This window comes from Orcinus orca, chromosome X (assembly GCF_937001465.1).
Source record: "Orcinus orca chromosome X, mOrcOrc1.1, whole genome shotgun sequence".
NCBI lineage: Eukaryota > Metazoa > Chordata > Mammalia > Artiodactyla > Delphinidae > Orcinus > Orcinus orca.
The window spans coordinates 93410046-93434441 of NC_064580.1; the positions used below are offsets into that span (position 1 = coordinate 93410046).

The 24396-nt window shown below is 37.7% G+C and overlaps 1 protein-coding gene across 3 annotated transcripts in view; it reads left to right on the forward strand.

Moving 5' to 3' along the window:
• The first annotated feature begins 323 nt into the window (after positions 1–323).
• Positions 324–24396, forward strand: part of TBC1D8B (TBC1 domain family member 8B) — an 84362-nt gene continuing 60289 nt past the window's right edge. Inside the window, exons 1-6 of one of the 3 annotated variants that reach the window (XM_004281502.4) lie at positions 324–618; positions 16604–16714; positions 19133–19251; positions 19747–19972; positions 20688–20928; positions 23720–23927. In XM_004281502.4, the coding sequence (XP_004281550.1) occupies positions 489–618; positions 16604–16714; positions 19133–19251; positions 19747–19972; positions 20688–20928; positions 23720–23927 (1035 nt within the window). In that variant the 5' untranslated portion in view covers positions 324–488. The remainder of the gene's footprint in view (positions 619–16603; positions 16715–19132; positions 19252–19746; positions 19973–20687; positions 20929–23719; positions 23928–24396) is intronic. The other 2 variants (XR_007474691.1, XM_033408796.2) reach the window with 2 other exon arrangements.

The window sequence follows — 24396 nt, forward strand, 5'->3', positions numbered from 1 at the left end:
CGGAAACTGTTTTCGACAGTTTAACACCCGGCTGTAAAAGGATGAGAAGAAACAACACTTCTATACCCAGGCTCACTTATTTGCTAGAAAACGCTTTAAACTTTCGATAGGCAAAATCCACTTAACTGGTGGCGGGACCCGCTTTGAAAGCACCCAAACCCAGTTCTCTCCCCAGTGGATTGTGGGAAGTGTAGTCCCGAGCTCCAGGTGCTTGAGTACAGAAAAGCGGGGAGTAAACTACAACTCCCAGAAGGGAAAGGAACGGGACTGTTTCCCAGTCGGGCGGTAGCGCTGTGGGAGGGAATTGGCAGTCTCGCTGCCTACGTGGGAGAGAAGGGAGGGTTGGGGGAAGTGTGGAAAAGCAGAACCAGAGCGGCTGCCGCCTGAGGCAGATTTGGTGGGAGAAGTAGAGGGGAGGAAACGGGTGGAGGGGTGAGGTGAGGAGGGCATCTGGGTCGCTGCTTCCGGGCGGCATAAAGTTCTTCGCGATGTGGCTGAAGCCCGAGGAAGTGCTCCTGAAAAATGCGCTGAAGCTGTGGCTGATGGAAAGGTCCAACGATTACTTCGTGCTGCAGCGGCGTCGGGGCTACCGGGAGGAAGGCGGCGGGGGGCTCACAGGTAAGCTTTGGCCATCCCCCTCACCCCCTCGCCTCTGGGCCGTGTTCGCTGGTACTTAAAAGGTGTTGAGGGACACAGTCGTCGCCGCCCGCCGCCCGATCCTAAACCCTGGGTGGGGGGGTACTGGGGTTCTTCTCCCGCCACCACCTTTCCTTCGCCCTCACTGAGTCCTGAGAACGCCTCCCTGGACCAGCAGTCGGTCTTTGGGTGGGACGGGGAAAGGGAGGAGGGGTTCCTTCTGAAGCCAAGGAAGAATCTGAGGTAAAGGAAGTGTTCTTTCTGAGGCAGAGTACCTGCCCTGTCGCTTTCCATGGGGGAGGGGGCTGGTAGCGTTAGACGTGGGCAGGTCGCATTTAGTCTGGTGACCCGGGCCAGTTCGCAGTTGTGCACTTAACTTTTTTCACAAGCCTCCCAGCCCCTCCCCTGCCCCCCATCGGTAACCGCCACGCTGGGGGTGGGAGGTGTAATTGTGTGGGAGGAGGGATGATGAGGAAAAAGGGAGGAGCTCCAATCCTGTCTCGAGGAATCGGCATCAAATGAGAGGTTAGGGAGTCAGGGGGAGGGTCAGAGGGAGTGCGGGGGAGGGTGAGGGGTAGGTCTCAGAATTGCTGAACCCTCCGATTTATCATCTTTCACTTTGTCTCCAACTTTTCAATCCTTGGGATCCCCTCTCAAAGCAACCTTCGTAATTCATTTCTCTCTGGAGGAAAGAGAGAAATGCCCTTTCTTTCAAAACCAAGGTTGTAAGCAAACCAGTTAAACAAACGGAAGTTTCTCTTCCCGCCTAATCTATCCTGCCTTCACTTCTTTGATTTACAAATCAAGAACTCTGTCTGGGTCTAGTGTTTAAAACCTCCAAGGAATTTTGGTCTGAGACCTGTCGTCTTGGGCAGGGGCATGCAAACTTTTGGTCATTGGGAGACCAGAGCTCTTTATCGTGACAACTTCTAGTTTGGTATTGTGGCCTTGAAGTGATGAACCAGGCTTAATTCAGCAGCGAGATGGAACGGGAAGAGTGAAGAGTCCCAAAACCTTCATGTTAGTCCCATCCTAATCTCCTGTTGAATTACATTCGACAAATTCTTTCATTTATTCAATCTGAAGCGCCTACTATGTGCCACATGGAATGCTAGGGTACAAAGATAATTAACATTCAGTTCCCTGCCTTCGAAGTGCTCTTAATCTGGCAGAGGGTCGGGTTTGGGGGAAGTAACCAGCAAACCAGGCAAATTATAATTATAACCCGTTAACTACTAAACCAGGCAAATTGTAATTAGAACCAAATAACTGAAGGGTTGGGTAAAGATTCATGGAGGAGGTGACATTGCTTTTTCTCTTCTGGTAAATGGTGTCTACCTCAGAGCTGAGAGGATAAAATGAAAGTTAACAGGAGCCAAATCAATGTGTTTTGTTAAGATGGTGATGAACATGTGCTGTTATTTCCTTTTTTTCCCAAGACCCCAGCAGTGTGGAGAGAATTTTGAGGTTCTATGGGACATTTAAAAAAAAATCTTGCATGACCTATTCATCCTATCCAGCGTCTGAAAAAGCTCTCTTGAAAATACGGCAACAAAAATTGCCTGATTAAACTTCACATTTTGTCGTTTTCTCATTCTCAAAAATTACGTGTTATTTTGCAGAGGAGTCTTTCCATTTATTAGATGTATATGTTTACCAGATTAAAACTTGAGAATCAATGGTCATAATTACCCAGTGACAATTCACCCACTTGAGTCCGTTGAGAACAGATCGGAATATATTTAAAACAGATTTTCCAGCCCAGTGTTACAGCACAATATTTTGGTTCCCCATAATCTTACTTTACCAGAATTTTTCTGGTACTCCTGGCCTCATCTACCAAAGAAGTGTATTTCACTTTGTTACAACTACTGTGTTCCTGAAAATTAATAAGTAAATCAGCTTTTTGAGAATTAAATCACTGTTATGTAGTAGTAAATGTTTTTTTACTTGTTGCAAATTTTCTTTATATAATCACTCCTTGCTTTCTGTGTTTGGTTTTTCATTTGACATAGTTTTTTTTGTTTGTTTGTTTGTTTTTTTGCCACGCGGCTTGTGGGATCTTAGTTCCCCGACCAGGGGTTGAACCTGGGCCCTCGGCAGTGAGAGCTCGGGAGTTGTAACCACTGGATCTCGAGGGGATTCCTTTGACATGCTTTCTTAGAGCATGGATCAGTTGCACCAGTTTCTTATCTCTATCCTACCCACTCCCATTTACTCTAGTCCTATCTCTTTAGAATAAGAGAGTGTTTATCTGAAGAAATAAACCAAGATTTCTTTTTATAAAAAATAAATTTATTTATTTTTGGCTGCATTGGGTCTTCGTTGCTGTGCGTGGGGTTTCTCTAGTTGCGGAGAGTGGGGGCTACTCTTCCTTGTGGTGCGCGGACTTCTCATTGCAGTGGCTTCTCTTGTTGCGGAGCACCAGCTCTAGGTGCGCGGGCTTCGGTAGTTGTAGCAGGCGGGCTCAGTAGTCATCGCTCGCAGGCTCCAGAGCACAGGCTCAGCTGCTCCGTGGCATGTGGGATCTTCCCGGACCAGGGCTCGAACCCGTGTCTCCCGCATTGGCAGGCGGACTCTTAACCACTGCGCCACCAGGGAAGCCCTAAACCAAGATTTCTGCCACACATGTATGTTGAGAACAGCCACAGCCCCATTTTTGTGGTCAGTTCGTATCTCTGCATGTTTGCTTTATCTGTTGTATTGTCAAGATGCTTGAAATTACCACATGAGAGCTACCACTATATTTCGTGTAAATTAAACAAAATAGATCAGAATGGAGCAAAGAGGTGTTTTTAAGGTTCGTTTGGTTCTTTGTGGTCCAGAGCAAAAGTGTGCTGATTTTCATGGCTGCTCGATTACTGTATTCTTACTTAAAATCGTGAAGCCAGAAGCTTTGATGTGCTTTACCACAAATCCACATTTGGATTAGCTCTCACAGGAGTTTGACTGTGTGCCAGCATAAGCTTGCCTTTGTCCATTTTGTTTGCTAAAATCCAATGTTACGTGCTCCCCCTTTAAGATATTCGTTTATATATTTTTTAATGAAGAAAAGATAATGACCATCTAGAAATGTTAATAGTTGTACTTTCTTTAAGATTTCATTTCTTGGCCATGTGATAATTGGCAATAAGCACCAGCAATGTAATGACTTTAGCTGTGGATTTGGTGAAGTTAGTTGACTCTTTTTTTTTTCTTTCATTCTAATAATGGAATTGGAGCAACAGAGAACGCTAGGATGGTTTTAGCAAGAGACTAATTTGGAAGTTAGAGTTCTTAAACCCTTTTCTAAATTTCTGAAACACTTCTAGTGGATATCTGGTAGATTACTTACCATTTGCCTAACTGTATCTTACTTAATTGTCCTGGTTCACAGCAGGGTGGAATATCTTGTGAAAATTTTTGTTATACATAAGATTATTTTTCAGATAAAGTGATCTGTACTTTATTACTTCTCATTTAGAGAAGTAATTCACCCTTCTGTAACTGTATTTTTGCAGTTACCTTGCATTATTCCTTGTTCCTCCTGTCTGATAAGTGTGATGACTTTTCTCTGGCACCTAAATTTAGCACCTGGCTTTATGTAATTAAAAATAATTTATGCATATTTGGCTTATTAAGCACAAATGAACAATTTGCTCTGCTTGGCAGATGGAAGCTACTACATGAGTGAAATTATGGGGCTACATTCTATTAAGTATTCTAGTGTATGGGACTTAGGAAGGTCTGCCAATTAGGAAGCTTTAATTTAGATAGTTTGTTGAGAGTATTTTGGTCTTGAATCTTCCATATCTGAACAGTGTAAGCAGGTTCTTGTGTGTTGGATTGACAGCCTCCCTCAGTAGGCCTCTTTTTTGGTGATGTAGAACAAGACTAAGAAATAAAACATGAAAATGGAGGATGTTTCCTTATCTCTTCTTTCATCTTGGCATCATTACTTTGAAATTAAACCATCTGTAAAAACTAGAACATGGTAATGTTTGAAATGAGCTTTCCATTTCAAAATGTTTTATGATATTTATATAAACTTAATAAATCACTATGTGAGTTATCATAATTAAACACATACATAAAAAACAATAAGGTAGCCTTTTTAAAAAGTTGTTAATGACCATCCCTCAAAAATACAAGGCTTTTCTCTCCTTTTTCCCTACCCCGAGCTCAAGGACCAAACTCTGAAAATGTTCTCAGTTTTCTTTGGCAAAATATCCCTGCATTCCATGCTCACAAAAGAACCATCTGGTAAAATTTTGGCCTCCCAGGTACCTCATTACTGGGACCAGGGTGCACAAATGGTGGCCTTGACATTTCATTTTACATAAGGAAAGATCAACCCTCCCCCCCCACACATACACTGTAAATTAGTAAATATAATTTGGCTTATTAAAGAGAAAATCCCATAGGGCAACCCCTAGGGAGGCAAATCACACTGTATGCTCCGCTCCTTTTTTCCCTCCCTGGAACCTGGATCCCTGTGAAATCAAGCAAACAATTGCCTTTAAAGATTTCCTAGAATGATAAAGGACAGCTTTGTAGGAGGTTTTGAGATATGAAGGATGGTCAGTGTCACCAATTTTTCTAGGTAGTAATGGAAGGATTATTATTTTTTTTGGTAGGGATACATCTATATTATTATCTGTCTAAAACATTAATTATGCTTACAACTGAATTTTTTAACATCTTTATTGGAGTATAATTGCTTTACAATTGTTGTATTAGTTTCCGCTGTACAACAAAGTGAATCAGTTATACGTATACATATATCCCCATATCCCCTCCCTCTTGCGTCTCCCTCCCACCCTCCCTATCCCACCCCTCTGGTGGTCACAAAGCACCGAGCTGATCTCCCTGTGCTATGCGGCTGCTTCCCACTAGCTATCTGTTTTACGTTTGGTAGTGTATATATGTCCATGCCACTCTCTCACTTCGTCCCAGCTCACCCTTCCCCCTCCCGTGTCCTCAAGTCCATTCTCTAGTAGGTCTGCGTCTTTATTCCTGTCCTGCCCCTAGGTTCTTCATGACCATTTCTTTTTTAGATTCCATATATATGTGTTAGCATATGGTATTTGTTTTTCTCTTTCTGACTTATTTCACTCTGTATGACAGACTCTAGGTCCATCCACCTCACTACAAACAACTCAATTTCGTTTCTTTTTATGGCTGAGTAATATTCCATTGTATATATGTGCCACAACTTCTTTATCTATTCATCTGTTGATGGACACTTAGGTTGCTTCCATGTCCTGGCTATTGTAAATAGAGCTGCAATGAACATTTTGGTACATGACTCTTTTTGAATGATAGTTTTCTCAGGGTATATGCCCAGTAGTGGGATTGCTGGGTCATATGGTAGTTCTATTTTAGTCTTTTAAGGAACCTCCATACTGTTCTCCATAGTGGCAGTACCAATTTACATTCCCACCAACAGTGTAAGAGGGTTCCCTTTTCTCCACACCCTCTCCAGCATTTATTGTTTGTAGATTTTTTATGATGGCCATTCTGACTGGTGTGAGGTGATACCTCATTGTAGTTTTGATTTGCATTTCTCTAATGATTAGTGATGTTGAGCATCCTTTCATGTGTTTGTTGGCAATCTGTATATCTTCTTCGGAGAAATGTCTATTTAGGTCTTCTGCCCATTTTTGGATTGGGTTGTTTGTTTTTTTGATATTGAGCTGCATGAGCTGCTTGTATATTTTGGAGATTAATCCTTTGTCAGTTGCTTCGTTTGGAAATATTTTCTCCCATTCTGAGGGTTGTCTTTTGGTCTTGTTTATGGTTTCCTTTTGCTGTGCAAAAGCTTTTAAGTTTCATTAGGTCCCATTTGTTTATTTTTATTTCCGTTTCTCTAGGAGGTGGGTCAAAAAGGATCTTGCTGTGATTTATGTCATAGAGTGTTCTGCCTATGTTTTTCTCTAAGAGTTTTATAGTGTCTGGCCTTACATTTAGGTCCTTAATCCATTTTGAGTTTATTTTTGTGTATGGTGTTAGGGAGTGTTCTAATTTCATTCTTTTACATGTAGCTGTCCAGTTTTCCCAGCACCACTTATTGAAGAGGCTGTCTTTTCTCCATTGTATATTTTTGCCTTCTTTATCAAAGGTAAGGTGACCATATGTGTGTGGGTTTATCTCTGGGCTTCCTATCCTGTTCCATTGGAAGGATTGTTGACTGCATACCTGTAAGCTTTGGGCCTTTCTTCAGATACCTGGTAATACACTGCTCTCTCTCCCTTTCCCTTCCCCTGCTTGCTGCTGGGGTCTTTCCTCCCTTAAGCATAGGCTGGAAAACACCACTCCAGTTTACCTTAGGGTCCTGAATCCTCAATCCTCAAGAGTTACGTTAAAGTAATAATGATGTAGATTGTATGCAATTAGGTTGGTTTCTTTTCTTTCTTTTCTTTTCTTTTTGTTAAGATATTGGAGATTTATAATGTAAGTAGGAAATTAATATTTGCTGTCAAGTAGATGTCGTTCTAATGAAGAGAATCAAGACTTAAAAGTGTTGATACTGACCATCCTTCATTTTTCAAAACCTACAGAGTTGTTCTTTATTATATCATTCAAAGAGATCTTTAAAGGTAATTTTTTACTTGATTTCACCTGTATCAAAATGTCCCAGGGAGGGAACTGAGCACAGTGTGATTTGCCCTCCCCAGGGGTTACCCTATGAGATTTTTAAAAATAAGTCAACTACAAGCTAAAATCCACAAATGCTTGAATACACCACCTAGTCCAGTGATTCCACTTACCCCATTCACCTTGCTTCCTTTATCTTCCCTGTTTCTTTAATATTTTTATGTGTCTATTCAGTTGTAATTGTTTTATAAAGGCTTTGTTTTGTCATTTGTAAAATGGGAACAAAACTTATTTTCCCTATCTCATGGCATTGTTATGTGAGTCAAATGAGTTTTGAAACCTTCGAGCAACTATATAAACATTTGAAGTTCATTTATCTATTAATGAAGGTACGAGATGTTAAGTGCCATTTTCTTTACCCGAAGACCAAATGAGGATCTATATTTGTACCATTTTCCCTAGTAATTACTTTTCCCATGTTGTATATAGAAATTGATTTGGAGTAGTAACATTGAGTATATACAATATGCAGTGATATCACTACAAAATCAAAACACTGATAGTTAATCACTCAAGAATTTTGATATGATAATGACTATGCATCTATGATTTTTTTGGTGGTTTTTTGGCCGCATGGCTTCTGGGATCTTAGTTCCCCAACCAGGGATTGAACCCGGGCCCTTGGCGGTGAGAGCGCAGAGTAATAACCACTGGACCACTAGGGAATTCCTGCATCTATGGTTTTTAATCAAAATAATATACAGCAATTAGAATAAAATAGCAGGACAGAATTTCTTTTTGAGCTACAATTTCCCCAAACCCAGAAGTTCTCAAACAGTGCTTCTGTAGATACAAGTATAAGCATCACTTGTCTTAGTGGTATTGAAGAGTATGTATAACTTTAGTTATCTTAGTTACAGTTTTCAAAACATAATACTTGAAGAAGAAATAATGATTCAGCTGGTGAGAGCCCGTGTTTCTGGTGGACAGTTGTGGAAGGAGTATAGATGTAAAGTAAGCTAAAAATTAATAAAATAAAGGGCACTATAAAGTTTACCATGTTGCTGTACAGCTATGACATGGATTTTATATTACCTTGATGTTAGAAAATCTGCCCAGTTTTTCACCTTTTGCTGCTGCCATATGAGCACAACAGGTAAGAGTAAATCCTAAATGTGATGTTACAAGATACATTCATTCAACAGATAATTACCTAGTGTCTTCTAAAAATCAAGCACTGTTTTAGGTGCTAGAGATAACAGCAGTGAGCAGAGCAAAATCCCCATTCTCATGGGGCTAACATTTTAGTTGAGGGAGGCAAATAAACAAATAATATATGGCTGGTGGCAGTAAAGGATATGAAGAAAAATAAAGTAAGGTATAGTAATAGAGAGGGGAGGGGATTGGTATTTTAGATAAATTTGGTGTAGGAACACTTCTTTAAGTAACCTATGCGCAGCGACCAGAGGGACTAGAGTATATGAGCCAAGCAGGTTTTTGGGAGCAGAGTGAATATACATAATTCTGTCTGGGAATTTCACTGTGAAGGGAAGCAGAGAAATGGGTAGTAGCTGGCTACTGTCCTGGGTGTTGGGTATACAGTGATGAATAAAGCAGAAATAGTTTCTACCCCCACAGACTTTATAATCTGGTGGGACAGACAACTAATAAACAAGTAAGCAAGCAAAAAACGTAATTATTGAGGTAGTCAGTAATAACATCAGCCTGGTTTGAGTGGCTTATAAATAGTCATGCATGAGGAGTATTTGAAACTCCCAAAGCAATTTTCCAGGACCAGATCTGGTGTAAAGTACGCTTATCTAATGGCCTGTTAAATGATACAAAGATTTCCTAAAAGCAGTGATTAATAACAATAGGTGGTATTCTGGTGGCAGAATCCCAGTGTGACATCTGTGGAGCAACTTGCCAAAAGCCAGTTTGGATTGTTTTTTAAAATTAAATCAGCCATCTCTCAGCACCAACAATATCTGGGCTGTGGTTTGGTAGAGAGAACTGGGGAGGACATTCTAAGTGGGAGGAATAATATGGTAGTGAAAAAGCAAAAGATGGCAGTTGTTGGGGACACAGCAAGTACTCCAGATCCATTTATTTGTGGTTGAAAATATGAGACTCAAGATATAGTGCCCTTAGCAACCAGAAAGGTTGTTGAAGAGCAATGTCCTCATCTATAGAAGAGGAAAACCCGGAAAACCAGAGAGAGAATATCAAAGGGACCTGAGAATTAAACCTTTGTTATTTTTTGTCTCCACTGCCATTTCAATTACCGCCTAGATGGTCTTGTTTTTTCCTCTCTCACTCCAGTATAAAAAAGTGAAGTTTTAATCATTAGTTCTCCTCTTGTTTTAAAGTAACCAAAATCATGGGGCCAGCTTTAGTTCTTCTAAATAATGATTTTAAAGCACTGTACCATGTATGAGTTTTCATTTGCTGCCACACTTACTTTTTGCTTTGCACCTGGGAATTCAGATGTTGTATTTTTAAAAATTTTCTGAGGGCTACTCATTTTGTACAGTGATGCATAAGTCTTGAAGTGTATTAAGGTACTGTAAATAAAGATGGTAACAATTCTCATATTTCTCTATGTTTTAATCTTTAGAAGTATAGCTGGATTCGATTAATAATTCATGTATGCTTTTTTATCCCCATGACACTGTAATCTGCCATTTATGTCGTCAGTTACTTACCTTTAAAAAATTCTAAATCCTTTAATGAAACAAAAATTTCAGTTAGGGAAGGAAAGGAGAGCTTAGGTATATCTAGTTTTCAAGTAAATGTCTTTAAAAAATGAAGGGAGAGGGAAAACAGGACAAAAGAGTTATTTTTATTAACAGTTTTCCAAAGCTCTTAGTGTAAAGTTGGCAGCTTTCAAAATGTCATCTGTGGCTCTTGGATAGTTGTAAAATAAGCATTCACAGTCTTGTTTTAAGGACTTAGAACTGGCAGCAAAAGCAGTAGAAACAGGAAAACCTACAACCTCTACTGAGAACACTACTTTCTCCTATTTGAATGTATTTCCTACTAAGAGTGCTGTCATTTTACTAATTAGTTTGTTCATCAACTTTTAATGAACTTGAGATTATAAAAAATTCAGTAAAGGTGTACTTGTTTGACTTTGTAAATACGGCAACTTAAGGCAAGATACAGAATCCACTATAAAGTTCCAGTAATCATTTCTATGGCCCCAAATTATAATCTAACATTTTACTTAGAATGGAAATTAAATCTTGTTTGTATTAGGAAGTTCATTTTAATGACTTCTGTAGCTAGAGCAGTGTTGCCTTACACAGTGTCCTCAATCTACTTTACAAGCAGAAAGAGCCACTTGTCAAATGAAAGTGTACTAAACTAGCACATTGATAATGAGTACCATTTTCAAGCTTTGGCTCTTTTATAGTGGACCTTCCTCCAACACTCAGCTCTTGGTCCTACTTGTTCATCATTATCATTAACCTAATATAAAAAAGAAATGTTTATCAAATTTGCAGGTGTCTGAAAATGGAAAGGGACAGTTAATACCATAGATCAGTTTTCTCAACACTGGCCGTAGATTCAACTGAGAACCTTTTAAACAAACTAAATGACACTGGAATATTTATGGGTAAAATGATATGATATCTGGGATTTACTTTAAAATACTCTAGGACGGATTAATGATAGAAGATTGGCAAAATGTTGATAATTATTGAAGTTATGTGATGGGCACATAGAAGTTTTAGTTTATTATTCTATTTTTGAAAATTTTTATAATACAAAGTTAAGGAAAAAAACAGAATACCCGGGCCCTGTCCCAGATGAATTAAATTAGAATCTCCAGGCTTTAGTAATTTTAAAAGTCGAGCTTGAGGAGTTTTTAAAAGTCCTCCAAATGATTCAAATTTGCAGTTAGGGTTGAGAATCACTATCATAGAAGGTAAAATCAAGATTCAGATAGAACTGGACAAGTTAGAATGCTCAGTTAAAATCAGTGAGCTAAAATTTATCATAGGTAAATGTAAACTGCATTTAGGTTTTTTTAAAAATCAGCTGTACAGGACAGAGAATACCTAGGTTGGTGCTTATGTTTGTGAAGAAGATCACAGTGTATTAGTTGATCACAAGCTTAGTATGATAATAATATGACATAAGGACTGAAAAAGCTGGTATGATCTTTGACGGCATTAATAGAACCATGTAGCCCACAATATAAGAAGCCTGCATTTGTTCAGATCTTATCTGGTATTCAGGTTTGAGTGACACATTTCATAAGAGACTTTGACAAATAGGTATGTTAAGAGAATGATAGAAGAAATAATAAGAGTCCCAGACAATCTCATGCAACAAACTGGTGAAAGAACTAGGTATATTTTAAGGTAGGCGAGGAGAAGAATAAGCAAGGGGAGACAAGGTAACTATAATAATACTTGAAGACCCATCATATTGAAGAGAGCATATGTTTTGTATTATCCCAAAGTTGCAAGGAAGTATTGAATAGCATTTTATTTATCCTAAGAAAGACCTTCCTTTTTCTTTTTTTTTAAGTGTATAAAGAAATACCTTCATTTTTCTATCTTAAGGGTTAAAAAATGTTCATTGTAAAAATTTCAGAAAATATGTGTACGTGTAAAAAAGAAAATAATGATCACCCATCATCCTGCTGCCTGGAGATAACCACTGTAACCAGGATTGGCTACCTAATGTGTGTGGCCCAGTGCAAAATGAAAATGCAGGGCTCTTTGTTCAAAAATTTAGAATTTTAAGATGGGTGACAGTAGCGTATTAAAGCAAGCACAGGGCCCTTCTGAGCATGAGGCCTTAATGGACAGGCCACAAGCTCATAAAGCCAGCCCTGATTATAACATCTGGATATATACAGTTCACCCTTGAGCAACATGGGGTTTGAACTGTGCAGGTCCACTTATATGTGGGGTTTTTTTCTCCAATAAATACAACAGTACTACATGATATGCGGTTGGTTGAACCTGAGGACGTAGAACCGCAGATAAGGAGGGCCGACTATGAAGTTATATGCAGATTTTTGACTGTGTGGCAGTTACCTCCCCTAACCCCTGTGTTGTTCAAGGGTCAACCATAAAATATTTTAGAAATAACTTTCTAATTAGTAGAAATTCCCACCAATGCAATAGGCTGCCTTGGGAGAACTCTGGAGTTTACAGGAAAAAGCCAGGCTTTCTATCAGGGATACCATAGAACAGACGAATGTATGGGTAGTTGGACTACATGACATGCTAGGGTGTTTTTCATCTCTGACATCAGTGATGCTCTATCTCTATCCATCCAAATAACTGGTTCATGAACAATAATCATTACCTGTAAATTGCCTATTTTTTAAAATCACAGAACCTTGCTTTTTTTGTTATCTTGCTGTGTCATTTAATAAAGTATTTCACATCACTTATGGTGATGAGTTTCCTTAAGAAGTTTGTTGCTACTTATATGTCAGGATGCTACCAAAACCACATAGACCTTTAATAGAGTCTAGAACATTGATACCTTACTCAGTTATAGACATTCAAAGAATGATTTGAATTTCTTGATATTTTTAAATCTCTTGTTCTGTCATGCAGCTGAGAGACCGTATCTATTCTGTTCCCAATTTAATATTGCTATAGAACTTCCCATGTGTAGGCTGATTCATGACCTTGGATACTCAGGCTGTCAGATGATAAACCTCTGTGTGTACGGAAAGGCAACCCAAAGTTGTCTGCTTGTTTTCTTGTACTTTTAGAACCCAGACATTGGTGCATATTAATTCCTAAATGACTTGCAGGGGCTTGATGATGATTATAGCTTAATGCGCTGGAAGACTTCCCCAAGTGACTAGAAATGTATTCTAGCACTAGCTTCCAAATTATTTGTTGCATGGTTTTACACTAACTGCCTGATTTAAAGCACTTACAAAAACCGAACAATTTCCTTTCTACGTAGTGTAAAGCACTTATAATCTTGCAAACATTTCTGTTGCAAAAAAATGACCTTTCCTGCCAGTGGTTTTGACCACTTTGTCTGTCCCCAGTCTCAAACTTTCTATCAAAGAGCTAATTGTTATTGTTACTCAGGAATGATTATCTGTGGCCTCTCCTTTCCTTTCTACCTCCTCACACATCCACACTCCCACTGTTAACTTTCAGCTGAGCCAAACTTTTCTTTACCTCTTTGTTCTTTTTCCCATTCTTCTAATACTGCTTTTTCTAGGATATATAAAGAAGAAAATAGAATTTGAGCTACTTTTATTTAAAATGTGGTAAACATGAAATAAATGATTTTCCTCGCAAATTTGAAAAAAATTTTTTGAAAGCTTTTTTAGATCTTAAATTCTTGGAAGCCAAATCCAGCAGCTTTAACAGTGCCGTGTTTAATGAATGCTTTTATTTGAACTCCTTTATTTTGACAGTTTTGTCAAGGTATTGCATGTTTATTTATATAAACAGACATTCATACACTTGATTTCATTTTTTCAACCTGAAGATAGTTACCTCTTTTGGTTGTTTTTTACTACCACTCTTTTATCTATTTTAGTATTTTCACTTTCCCATCTTCAAACTGAGAACATCCTCCTTTTTTCCATTTCCCGAATAATTTCAATTACATTGCTCTGAAGAAGCCAGCTGCATATGTTTAGCTCCCACGTTTATTTCTTTTTTTTTAAAGACTTAAAAAAATCATTTATTTATTTATTTATTGGCTGTGTTGGGTCCTAGTTTCTGTGCGAGGGCTTTCTCTAGTTGCGGCGAGCGGGGGCCACTCTTCATCGCGGTGTGCGGGCCTCTCACTGTCGCGGCCTCTCTTGTTGCGGAGCACAGGCTCCAGACGCGCAGACTCAGTAGTTGTGGCTCACGGGCCTAGTTGCTCCGCGGCATGTGGGATCTTCCCAGACCAGGGCTTGAACCCGTGTCCCCTGCATTGGCAGGCAGATTTTCAACCACTGCGCCATCAGGGAAGCCCCCACGTTTATTTCTTTATCTTTCACCAACTTCCACTTTTCTTACCTTATCCTTGATCTCTTAGCCAGATCTCCAATTTCTTACACTTTTTCACTCTGAAAGTGATAGATTTTGCCTTTTATCTTCAAGCCCTTCAGTAATTCCCTCATTATTAGTTGATATATAATCACTTCCTCTGTCTCTTCTCTTCATTCCCATTCTCTCTTCCCTGGTACTGTCTCTTTCATAATATTTGTTTGGATGTTCATATTTCTTTTTCTTAGTCTTCAATTCATATTATAGCTTTTTCATATCAGATAATTTCTTTTTTATGCAAACTTTACTTATTTATTATGTTTGCCTGCGTCGTCTTAGTTGCGGCATGCGGGCTCTTCCTTGTGGTGCACGGGCGTCTCTCTAGTTGTGGCGTGCAGGCTCCAGAGTGCGTGGGCTCTAGTTTGTGGCAGGCAGGCTCTCAGTAGTTGTGGCACGTGGGCTTAGTTGCCCCACGGTATGTGGGATCTTACAGCGACCAGGGATCGAACCAGTGTCCTCTGAATTGCAAGACAGATTCTTAACCACTGGACCACCAGGGAAGTCCAGATAATTTCTTCTTTCTATAAGCTGCACGTGTTGTGATTGCCAAAATCTTTCTTGATACTTGGCCCCCACTATCAAAACCCTCTGTAAGATTGCTAATTAATGTTATGCTGCATGTGACCCCTATTTTTACTTTTTACCAATTCCTACATCTACTTTCCCACCCATTTTTTTCAGCTGAGCCAAATTTCTCTTTATTTCTTTGCTCTATCTCCTACTCTTCTAATTTACCTCCTTCTATGCTTATAATAACTTCCTACCTCACATCTGCCAACCTACCTATCTTCTCATTCAAAGCTTGCTTGAAGTCTTAACTCCTTTTCAGTGGGTAAAGATAGGAAAATAGCCAAAGGCCTGTTTTATAATTGATTTATTTTTTCTAAGTCTATATGCTAAATAAAAGAGGAATGCCTCATAAAGTAAAACAAACACTCAACCAATCAAAGCTTCCAGAAAAGGAAGGTAAATTTATGTACTTCAGCCATCTCACTGATACAGTTAAGTCAACAAATTTTGCTCCTGTTGTGTCCAGCAATATGTTGAAAGTTAGGGATACAAACCCAGAGGTAGAAGACATGGTTATTGTCCCCAGAGAACTAATAATCTAGATAAGGAGGTAAGATAAATACACATGAAGCACTTAGAAAGTAGTTGTAATAACTAGCCTAATAATCAGAATTCTAGGTTGTGTCATATAGACTTTAAGTGCCATAAGTAATCAGACAAAAGGGAAGGCATAATTGCTTGGGGTTGCCAGTGAGGATTTCATAGGGGAATTGGGTCTTGAAGAAAATGTAGAATTTGGATTAGCCAGACTGGGCTACAAGACTTGCGTTAGCATTTCTAGGTTAAAAAGAGACTTGCTTAGCAAAGACTTTAAGGGAGAAATTAGTTGTTTAAGAAAACAGCAAACTTTATTCTAGGGAGGAGTAGGAAATATCAGATAATTAAATTGAAAAAGCTAAATGATCAAAGCCTTGAATTCCAAATTGAGAAATTAAATGTTAAAAAGAAATTCCCCTTACCTAAGCATTTTAATTAATCAAGGTTTTTTATCTTGTTTAAATATCCATTATTTTCTTATAATAGTATTAGCTAACACTGAGTCTTTTGCTATGTGCTAAGCATTGTGCTAAGTGTTTTATGTGTAATAATAACTCATTTCATCTTTACAACAACCTTTTGTGGTGGGCTCCATTTTTACCCGCTTATTTTACAAATGAGGATGAAGAAAACGTAATTACAACTGGCTCAAGCTGACACAAGTAAGTACCAGAGCCAGGATTCAAACCTAGGTAATCTCTGGTACCAGAATCTACATTCTTTTGTTTTGTTTTGTTTTTTTGCGGTACACGGGCCTCTCACTGTTGTGGCCTCTCCCGTTGCGGAGCACAGGCTCCGGACGCGCAGGCCCAGCGGCCATGGCTCACGGGCCCAGCCGCTCCGCGGCATGTGAGATCCTCCCGGACCGGGGCACGAACCCGTGTCCCCTGCATCGGCAGGCAGACTCTCAACCACTGCGCCACCAGGGAAGCCCCAGAATCTACATTCTTATCTGCTCTATACACAACCTTGTAAAGGAGGTAAATAAGTGCTGCAAATATATCATGAGGTTTAGACAACTGAACCTGACTTATTCTTTTATTGAAAGATAATATTTTCAAGAACTACTGACATTGGAGCAGTGTAATCTCTTCATTCTGAGTATATTTTTTCTTTAAGAAAAATCTCTATAAGGAAGCTTTGGGCTAGAAATTAAAAGAAAAAAACATTGGTTGTTAGTCATATGAAGCGATATTGATTTTATCTCTTGTAAAATCCTTGTTTCAACAGTCTCTTTATTACAATAGGGCTTCTGGTTGGGACTCTGGATTCAGTCTTAGACTCCACTGCTAAAGTAGCTCCATTTCGCATCCTACATCAGACACCAGATTCTCAAGTTTACCTGTCAATTGCTTGTGGTGAGTATGATTTTTAAAACATGGAATTCAAACAAATAAGGATCTTAAGAAATTGAATATTTAAATTTACTTATACTTCCCAGTTTTTTTTTTTTAATTGATTTTTATTGGAGTATAGTTGATTTACAAATAGAGTCACAGATGTAGAAAACAAACGAATGGTTACCAAGGGGGAAACGGGGGGGGGGTGAGGGATAAATTGGGAGATTGGGATTGACATATATACACTACTATATATAAAATAGATAACTAATAAGAACCTGCTGTATAGCACAGGGAACTCTACTCAATACTCTGTAATGACTTATATGGGAATAGAATCTCCCCAGTTGTTTTGATTTAGAAACGAGTTAAATGTGCAGCTCTATTTGAGAGACTAGAAAGATATCTATTTATTTAAGAAGGATTATAAATTATTTTTTAAAAATCCATTAACGTGAGGGACCTAAAGCATGTGTTCCAGCAGTGCTGATTCAGAGTAAATTTTGCTTAGTGCTACTGCTGTATGACTCCTTTCTTCAACTTATTGGGTTGGCCAAAAAGTTCGTTTGGGTTTTCCATACCATCTTATGGAAAAACCCAAATGAACTTTTTGGCTAACCCAATACCTCTCCTGCTTAACCCAACTGCTAGGAAGATGAGAACCTCCCCCATGAAGTACTTTGTTTCATCTCTAATAACTCAGATGAGGAGAATCAAGTTCAAAACTTAAAGGTTGATCCCTAAGAAAATTTAAGCCTAAAAATCTGAACCTTTTTTAGTTACACACCGACTTTCTCGCAAAAGGCACCATATCCTTGAAATATGAAGGGATATCTTACACATAATGCTACATATTCATCTATGCTGGGGTGGTTCAGATGCTTCCACATATATATTTTGTAGTAGAAAAGGAATTAGGATGGTTCTTCCTAACAAAGAAACTCAAAATTAAAAAAAATACAGTGACAGTTTACTTCTTTTATGATGCCATTACAATGTTGGTCTAAATTAGAATCCGAGATTTGTGGCTTTTTTAATGTTGAAAGGCTGCCTTTTTCTCATTCTTTCTCCCTTCTCCCCCCTCTTCTTTTAAGTATACATACTTTTTTAAAAACTAAAAGCCTGTCAATTTCTGGACAGTTCATATGTGTAAACATACAGCATACAATTAATTTTTTAAAATGTGTGGCTTGTTTTGTGCATCTCCCTCTAAACTTCCTTTAGTGTTTCTGGTGAGTGTTTTCTCCTGGCTCTTTTAAATTGAATGCTGTTTAAACTAAATGCAGAAGATATTACACCTGCTGACATCATGAGATGTCTATAACCTCAACTCTAAATCTCGTTGGTAGAAATTATTTAGAAAAAATTATCGTTTTTACTTTAAAAAATGGATGATAATACAACTTATTCCCCCAAATTAACCTGATACAGAAATATAGTAGTTACCTACTAATGAAGCTTCTTTATACCTAAAGGACCAAAATAAAGGCCTTAAAATTTCCCCATGGCTTTTATTTGTTGTTCATTAAAGAAAGATATTACACATGGTATGATGACTTGAGAAACATGAATACAATTCTAACTGAACTGTAGGAAATAGGCGATTTTGCAGTGTCAAATTTTTTAATGTATCACTCTTCCATATATTATAAAACGTACTTAGAAGTCAGGATATTTCTTTTGAATGAGATTTGTATAATCTGCAGTGCTAGAGAGATCTTAAAGGTATGTGGGTTATAGGGGGAAATTGATAGATATTGAAATGTTCTTCAAGCCAAAGCAACCCAGAGCTAAGTGTAGTATTTAGTCTGACCCTCAATAAACCACCTAACACTGATGCAGGAGGTCACAAGGATTTAACCTTGCTACAGGATTTCTAACCTCTTTCATAAAATTTCTTTAAGTTGAATAGACCTTTTAATGAAGGAGTTGACTCTGAGCAAAGGCTTCATACTTTCTGAGGTAGAGTTGCCACAGTTGAAATCCACATTTACACAGTGTGCATAGGATTGTCATGTGCATGCTGTTTTCAGTCACACAGATAGGCACAGTACTGACTGTATTATTTGAAGGCCAAAGATTAAATTATGTTTATTTATATTTTGGTACTCTATATATTCTCTTAAAAGAACTGGTTACCGTAGGCACCAGCTACTGGCACCTTGTTTTCAGAATTTTATATCTTTTCTCATGAGTTGTATTTACTTTTCTCCACTTTCCTTAAATATTTTATCCTTTCTACTTATAGTGTTCCTACCCACATATAGTGATGAAATAGAGAATAAATGTAGTACCCCTATTCTTTTATGATGATCATTTTTGAAAATGAGCAAATATAATTTTATTTCTTTTAAAACTAAGCTTATAAATATCAAGAACAGTTTTTTGTGTGTGGAGTTTTCTTTGACTCTTTCATTCTCTTTTATTATGAATCAGGAGCCAACAGAGAAGAAATAACCAAACATTGGGAATGGTTAGAACAAAATATCATGAAGACCTTGTCTGTGTTTGATTCTAATGAAGATATTACTAATTTTGTACAAGGAAAGATAAGAGTAAGTGGCATGGATATATTTTGTAGATGGAATACTAAAGTCTTTGACCCTCTTATTTGAGGATCGAAGCTGCATGGCAGGTCATTGTTTTACTGCCACCTTTCAGGATTGGCAGAAGCACATATATGAATATCAGAATCAGAACTAAAGACATTGTAAAGTTAGCAGTTAGTCTTTGGTGCCCTTGTGAGTGCTATTAGGGATATTTTCATTTCATAATCTTCTGCGTTTGCAGTTTGAATGAACCCTTCACTCAATCAAAATAATATTTAGCACCTCTATTTGTGGTAGCTCCTTGTGAGGCATTAGAAAAAGCCTAATTACAAAATTAAACAAAATCTGCTCACCTCTGTCCTAAGAGATGTGTGTGCACATGCATGTGTGTGTGTGTGTGTGTGTATACACAGTTTTATTCAATGAATTGTTTAAATATGTGAGAGATATTTTTGTTGGTAGGTAATTACTAATTTTCAGAAAATATTTTGTCTCCTTTAGGGATTAATTGCTGAAGAGGGAAAACATTCTTTTGCAAAAGAAGATGACCCTGAGAAATTTCGAGAAGCCCTTTTGAAATTTGAAAAATGTTTTGGTTTACCAGAGCAGGAAAAGTTAGTGACCTATTACTCGTGCAGTTATTGGAAAGGACGGGTTCCTTGTCAGGGTTGGCTATATCTTAGCACCAACTTTCTGAGCTTCTATTCTTTTTTGTTGGGATCAGAAAGTAAGTGGTTTCTGTTGCTTACTATGACTTTGAACTTGCAGACTGACCTATCAACTCTATGGTGGTGTTAGGTTGCATATAAAGTAATAGGATAGATATTAAGGGTAATTAAACTGTACGTTAAAAAGTTCACTTCATCTAGGGAAAGAATACTTTTAAGACTGGTTGTTTAACATTAAGAACCATTAGAATTGTGTATAGAATGCCTTGCATATTGTGGGAGACAAATGAATATTAAATGATGATGGTGATCTAGCATGTGACTCCTTTCTTTCACTTGTTCTAAACTACCTACTTTCTTTAATCTATGTTTTAATACTTGTTTTAAACATACAATATACATATAGTAATCATAGTACCTAATGGCTCACAGTTACAAAGAAGAATCAAACAGTACTGTTCACAGCAGATGTATAGCTTTTACACCAATGGTTATATAATTGTGTAAATTGAAATATCAAATTTAATATCAGGTTTAAATATCAAATCAGAAAAAATTAAAAATTATTTAAAATTATATCTGTTCCTAGGATCAACAATTATTGTATGTTCATTGTTATGCTTCAAAATTTTAACTAATATCTTGAACTCTAAAATATTTTAGTTGTTCATAGCATTTTTCAAGTGGTTAACTATTGTTTTGAAAGACCTGATTGATAAATATGAATCAACATTGAGAAATTTAATCATATCTGTTTATAATTCTTATTTGCAGTAAAACTCATTATCTCCTGGGATGCGGTCTCAAAACTTGAAAAGACTTCAAATGTCATACTGACAGAGAGTATTCATGTGTGTTCCCAAGGAGAGAATCACTACTTTTCAATGTTTTTGCATATTAACAAAACATACCTTCTTATGGAACAGCTGGCAAACTATGCTATAAAAAGAATTTTTGATAAGGAAACATTTGATAATGACCCAATCCTTGATGATCCTCTACAAATTACTAAAAGGTATTCAAAGCTTAATTAATATTTACTTTTTAAGTATTGTTTGACCAAAGAATGGTAGCATTGAATAGCATTAAAAGTTAACTGTTATTAAAAAAATTTAATTGTTCTATGTTATATGATAGTTTTTCTTTGGAATAATCATAGATGTGTGGGTTTTTTTAGTTTATTCATGTGCATTTCACAAATAGTATCCTCTCCATTCCATTATGGTTTATCACAGGATATTGAATATAGTTCCCTGTGCTATACAGTAGGACCTTGTTGTTTATCCATCCTATATATAATAGTTGGCATCTGCTAATCCCAAACTCCCAATATTTCCATCTCCCACCATCCCCCCCGCCACCAACAGCTTCATTTTTTATTAAAAGGGTAAGTTAGTAGAGTCAATGGAACATGCACTTCAGAATGAGAGTAGAGAAACCCTGGGACAAGTCATAATCTCTCAGGACCTCAGTTTTCTCAGCAGTCATTTGTACCTCAGAGAGCACTTGTGAAGAATGAGCAATATAACGTTTGAAAGCACTTTGTAAAATATAAAGCACTAGGTAAATGTTAATCATTATTAATGCCTGCATCAGAAGTATCTGTCTGGTAGCTGTTTGCCACTGTATTTGGTTTGCTGAAACGGACCAGAGCCATTTCATCCTGCTCAACACTCAGAACAGTTGACTGAAGTGAGCTGAGCATGCCAAAGGGGAGGGAGGGCAGAGAGGATCCAGAAATAGCTAGTGAGAACCACTTCTGGCAAGGAGGATGAGGGTATAGACTGCATGGGAAAGTGTAAATGAGACAAACCTAAGCTGCAGTCCTATGGATAGACCAGAACAAGTGACCTGGATGGTTGTGTGATTGCTACATAGCCCTAACTTGGGTACAGTTTTTCCTCTTGCCTATTCTTAAACCATTCCTAAAAGCTATATACATAAGGGTTCCTTTGTGAGCCTTTCTGCTTTTCTGGAAATAGATCAGTGAGGTGAATTTTTTTTTTTTTTTTTGCTATACGCGGGCCTCTCACTGTTGTGGCCTCTCCCGTTGCGGAGCACAGGCTCCGGACGCGCAGGCCCAGCAGCCATGGATCACGGGCCCAGCCGCTCCGTGGCATGTGGGATCCTCCCGGACCAGGTCACAAATCCGTGTCCCCTGCATTGGCAGGCGGACTCTCAACCACTGCGCCACCAGGGAAGCCCTGTAGGTTGTTTTGATTGGCCACCATAAACAAACATTTTTAGCCATTTTATTTCCCTTAAAATATTCTAAAAGGCCAGCTATCAATGAGTTATTCATTACCAAGTCTGTATTTAAATGAGGTATAGGAAATTCATTTTTGTCTATGTGCAGTTTTAAAAGAACCTATTGAAAATTGTATATATCTAAATCCTTTTTTCTAGTAAGTTAAAAAGAACAATAGCTTATTTAGACTTAGTCTCCAAATGACTTTTTTATAAACTGGAGTATCTTTATTGCTTTGGCTTATTGTTTTTACAAATATGTATTACAATAGCTAAATTCAGTGTATATCCTTCCAGGCCTTTTAATGCATGAATTAAAACTATTTGCCAAAAGCATGGAGGGGACCTAAACATCACATATTATTCTGCAATCTGCTTTTTCTCCCCCTTAAAATAATGTATCATGGACATCTTTTCATTCATGTAAAAAGTCCTTATCCTTTTAAGTAATAGTGAAATAGCCCACCAAATTACAATTTAAGTGAGGTAAAAATTAATGTGGTTCTCTGTTCATATTTATCAGAATTATTTTTGAAAGACATGGTGAACTGCCACATATTCAAATAGTATATGCTGGAAGGATAAATTTAGTTTTTAACTTTGTTGGCTTTGAGTTAGAACTTGCATAATTTACTCACTACCGCAGATGGCATTGCTGCTTAGCACAAGTGTTTATTGCCTCTAGAAAAACTGTACTATTTTAAGCAATTGTTTTTTATTATATACTTATGTATCAGTTAACAAATCATCTGTATTTATTGACACCCATTCTGTGCCCAATACTGTGCAAGAAGTGTTGTTTTATCTTGCCTCTACTTTTGAATTTTTTAAATATTCATTTACATTTTTGCTTCACTTAATTTTATTTATTTATTTATTTATTTATTTATTTATTTATTTATTTTGCGGTACGTGGGCCTCTCACTGTTGTGGCCTCTCCCGTTGCGGAGCACAGGCTCCGGACGCGCAGGCTCAGCGGCCATGGCTCACGGGCCCAGCTGCTCTGCGGCATGTGGGATCCTCCCAGACCAGGGCACGAACCCGTGTCCCCTGCATCGGCAGGCGGACTCTCAACCACTGCGCCACCAGGGAAGCCCCTTTAATATTATTTTTATGTACTAGTCTTCCCATCTAAATTTTGATGCCATAAATTTTCATTATTTTATTTTGTTTGAACTGGGTAACTCTTTTGACTTTCTGATAACCAGATGTAAAAATTATTGTCTGCCAAGATTGACTTTAGCCATACTCACATGTTATGAATATATAATAATATAGTAATCTTCCAGAAAATCACCCTTTAATAGATGGTTTGAAGACCTACATCACCTCTAACTGTTGTGCATTGTAATCTACTACTAATAACACAAAATTGGAAAAGAGAACAAACAAAATAAATTGGTTAGGAATCAGTGTTTCTTCCATTTCATAATTTGTTGAAGAACATAGCATGTAGTGCTTAATCATTCTGCTTTACAGTGCATTTAGATTAATCAATATGGACATGTGTATCCTTTAGAAGTCATCATTTGAGCCCCCCGTTTTTTTCTTTCCTATAGAGGTCTGGAAAATCGAGCCCACAGTGAGCAGTTTAATGCTTTTTTTAGGCTGCCCAAAGAAGAGACTTTGAAAGAAGTACATGAATGTTTCTTATGGGTACCATTCAGCCACTTCAACACTCATGGAAAAATGTGCATCTCAGAAAACTATATCTGCTTTGCTAGCCAGGATGGCAATCTATGTAGTGTAATCATTCCATTACGAGAGGTAAAATAAATTTAGTTACATATCAGTTTTTAGTTCAAAAATGTTACCATTCACAGAGTAAAATACCCTTTAATTCTGTAAATTATTAAAAACTCAATATGCAACATCCTTTTAGTAATTTTAAATAATAATTTTTAAGTGCAGTTATATTCTTCAGGGTAAGAGTACCATTCCTGAGGATAAGAGTACTAGGATAAGAGCCTTACAGCTCTTATTGAAAATGAAAAGAGAAAAAAATTAAAAATTAATAAACAAGATAAGGGTTTGGGATGACTCAACATGGAGCATGATCACTCAGATGTTTATGACATGGATACCAAAATTTATACTATCATATTTGATACACATGGTCAGAAAGAATAGAATTGATAGCTTTTGTGTAAGTCAGAAATCAATTGTCCATATTGCGGCCCTGAATTTTTACATTTGTATTGTCATTTTTAAAGGTTACATGTTAGTTAAACTTTTC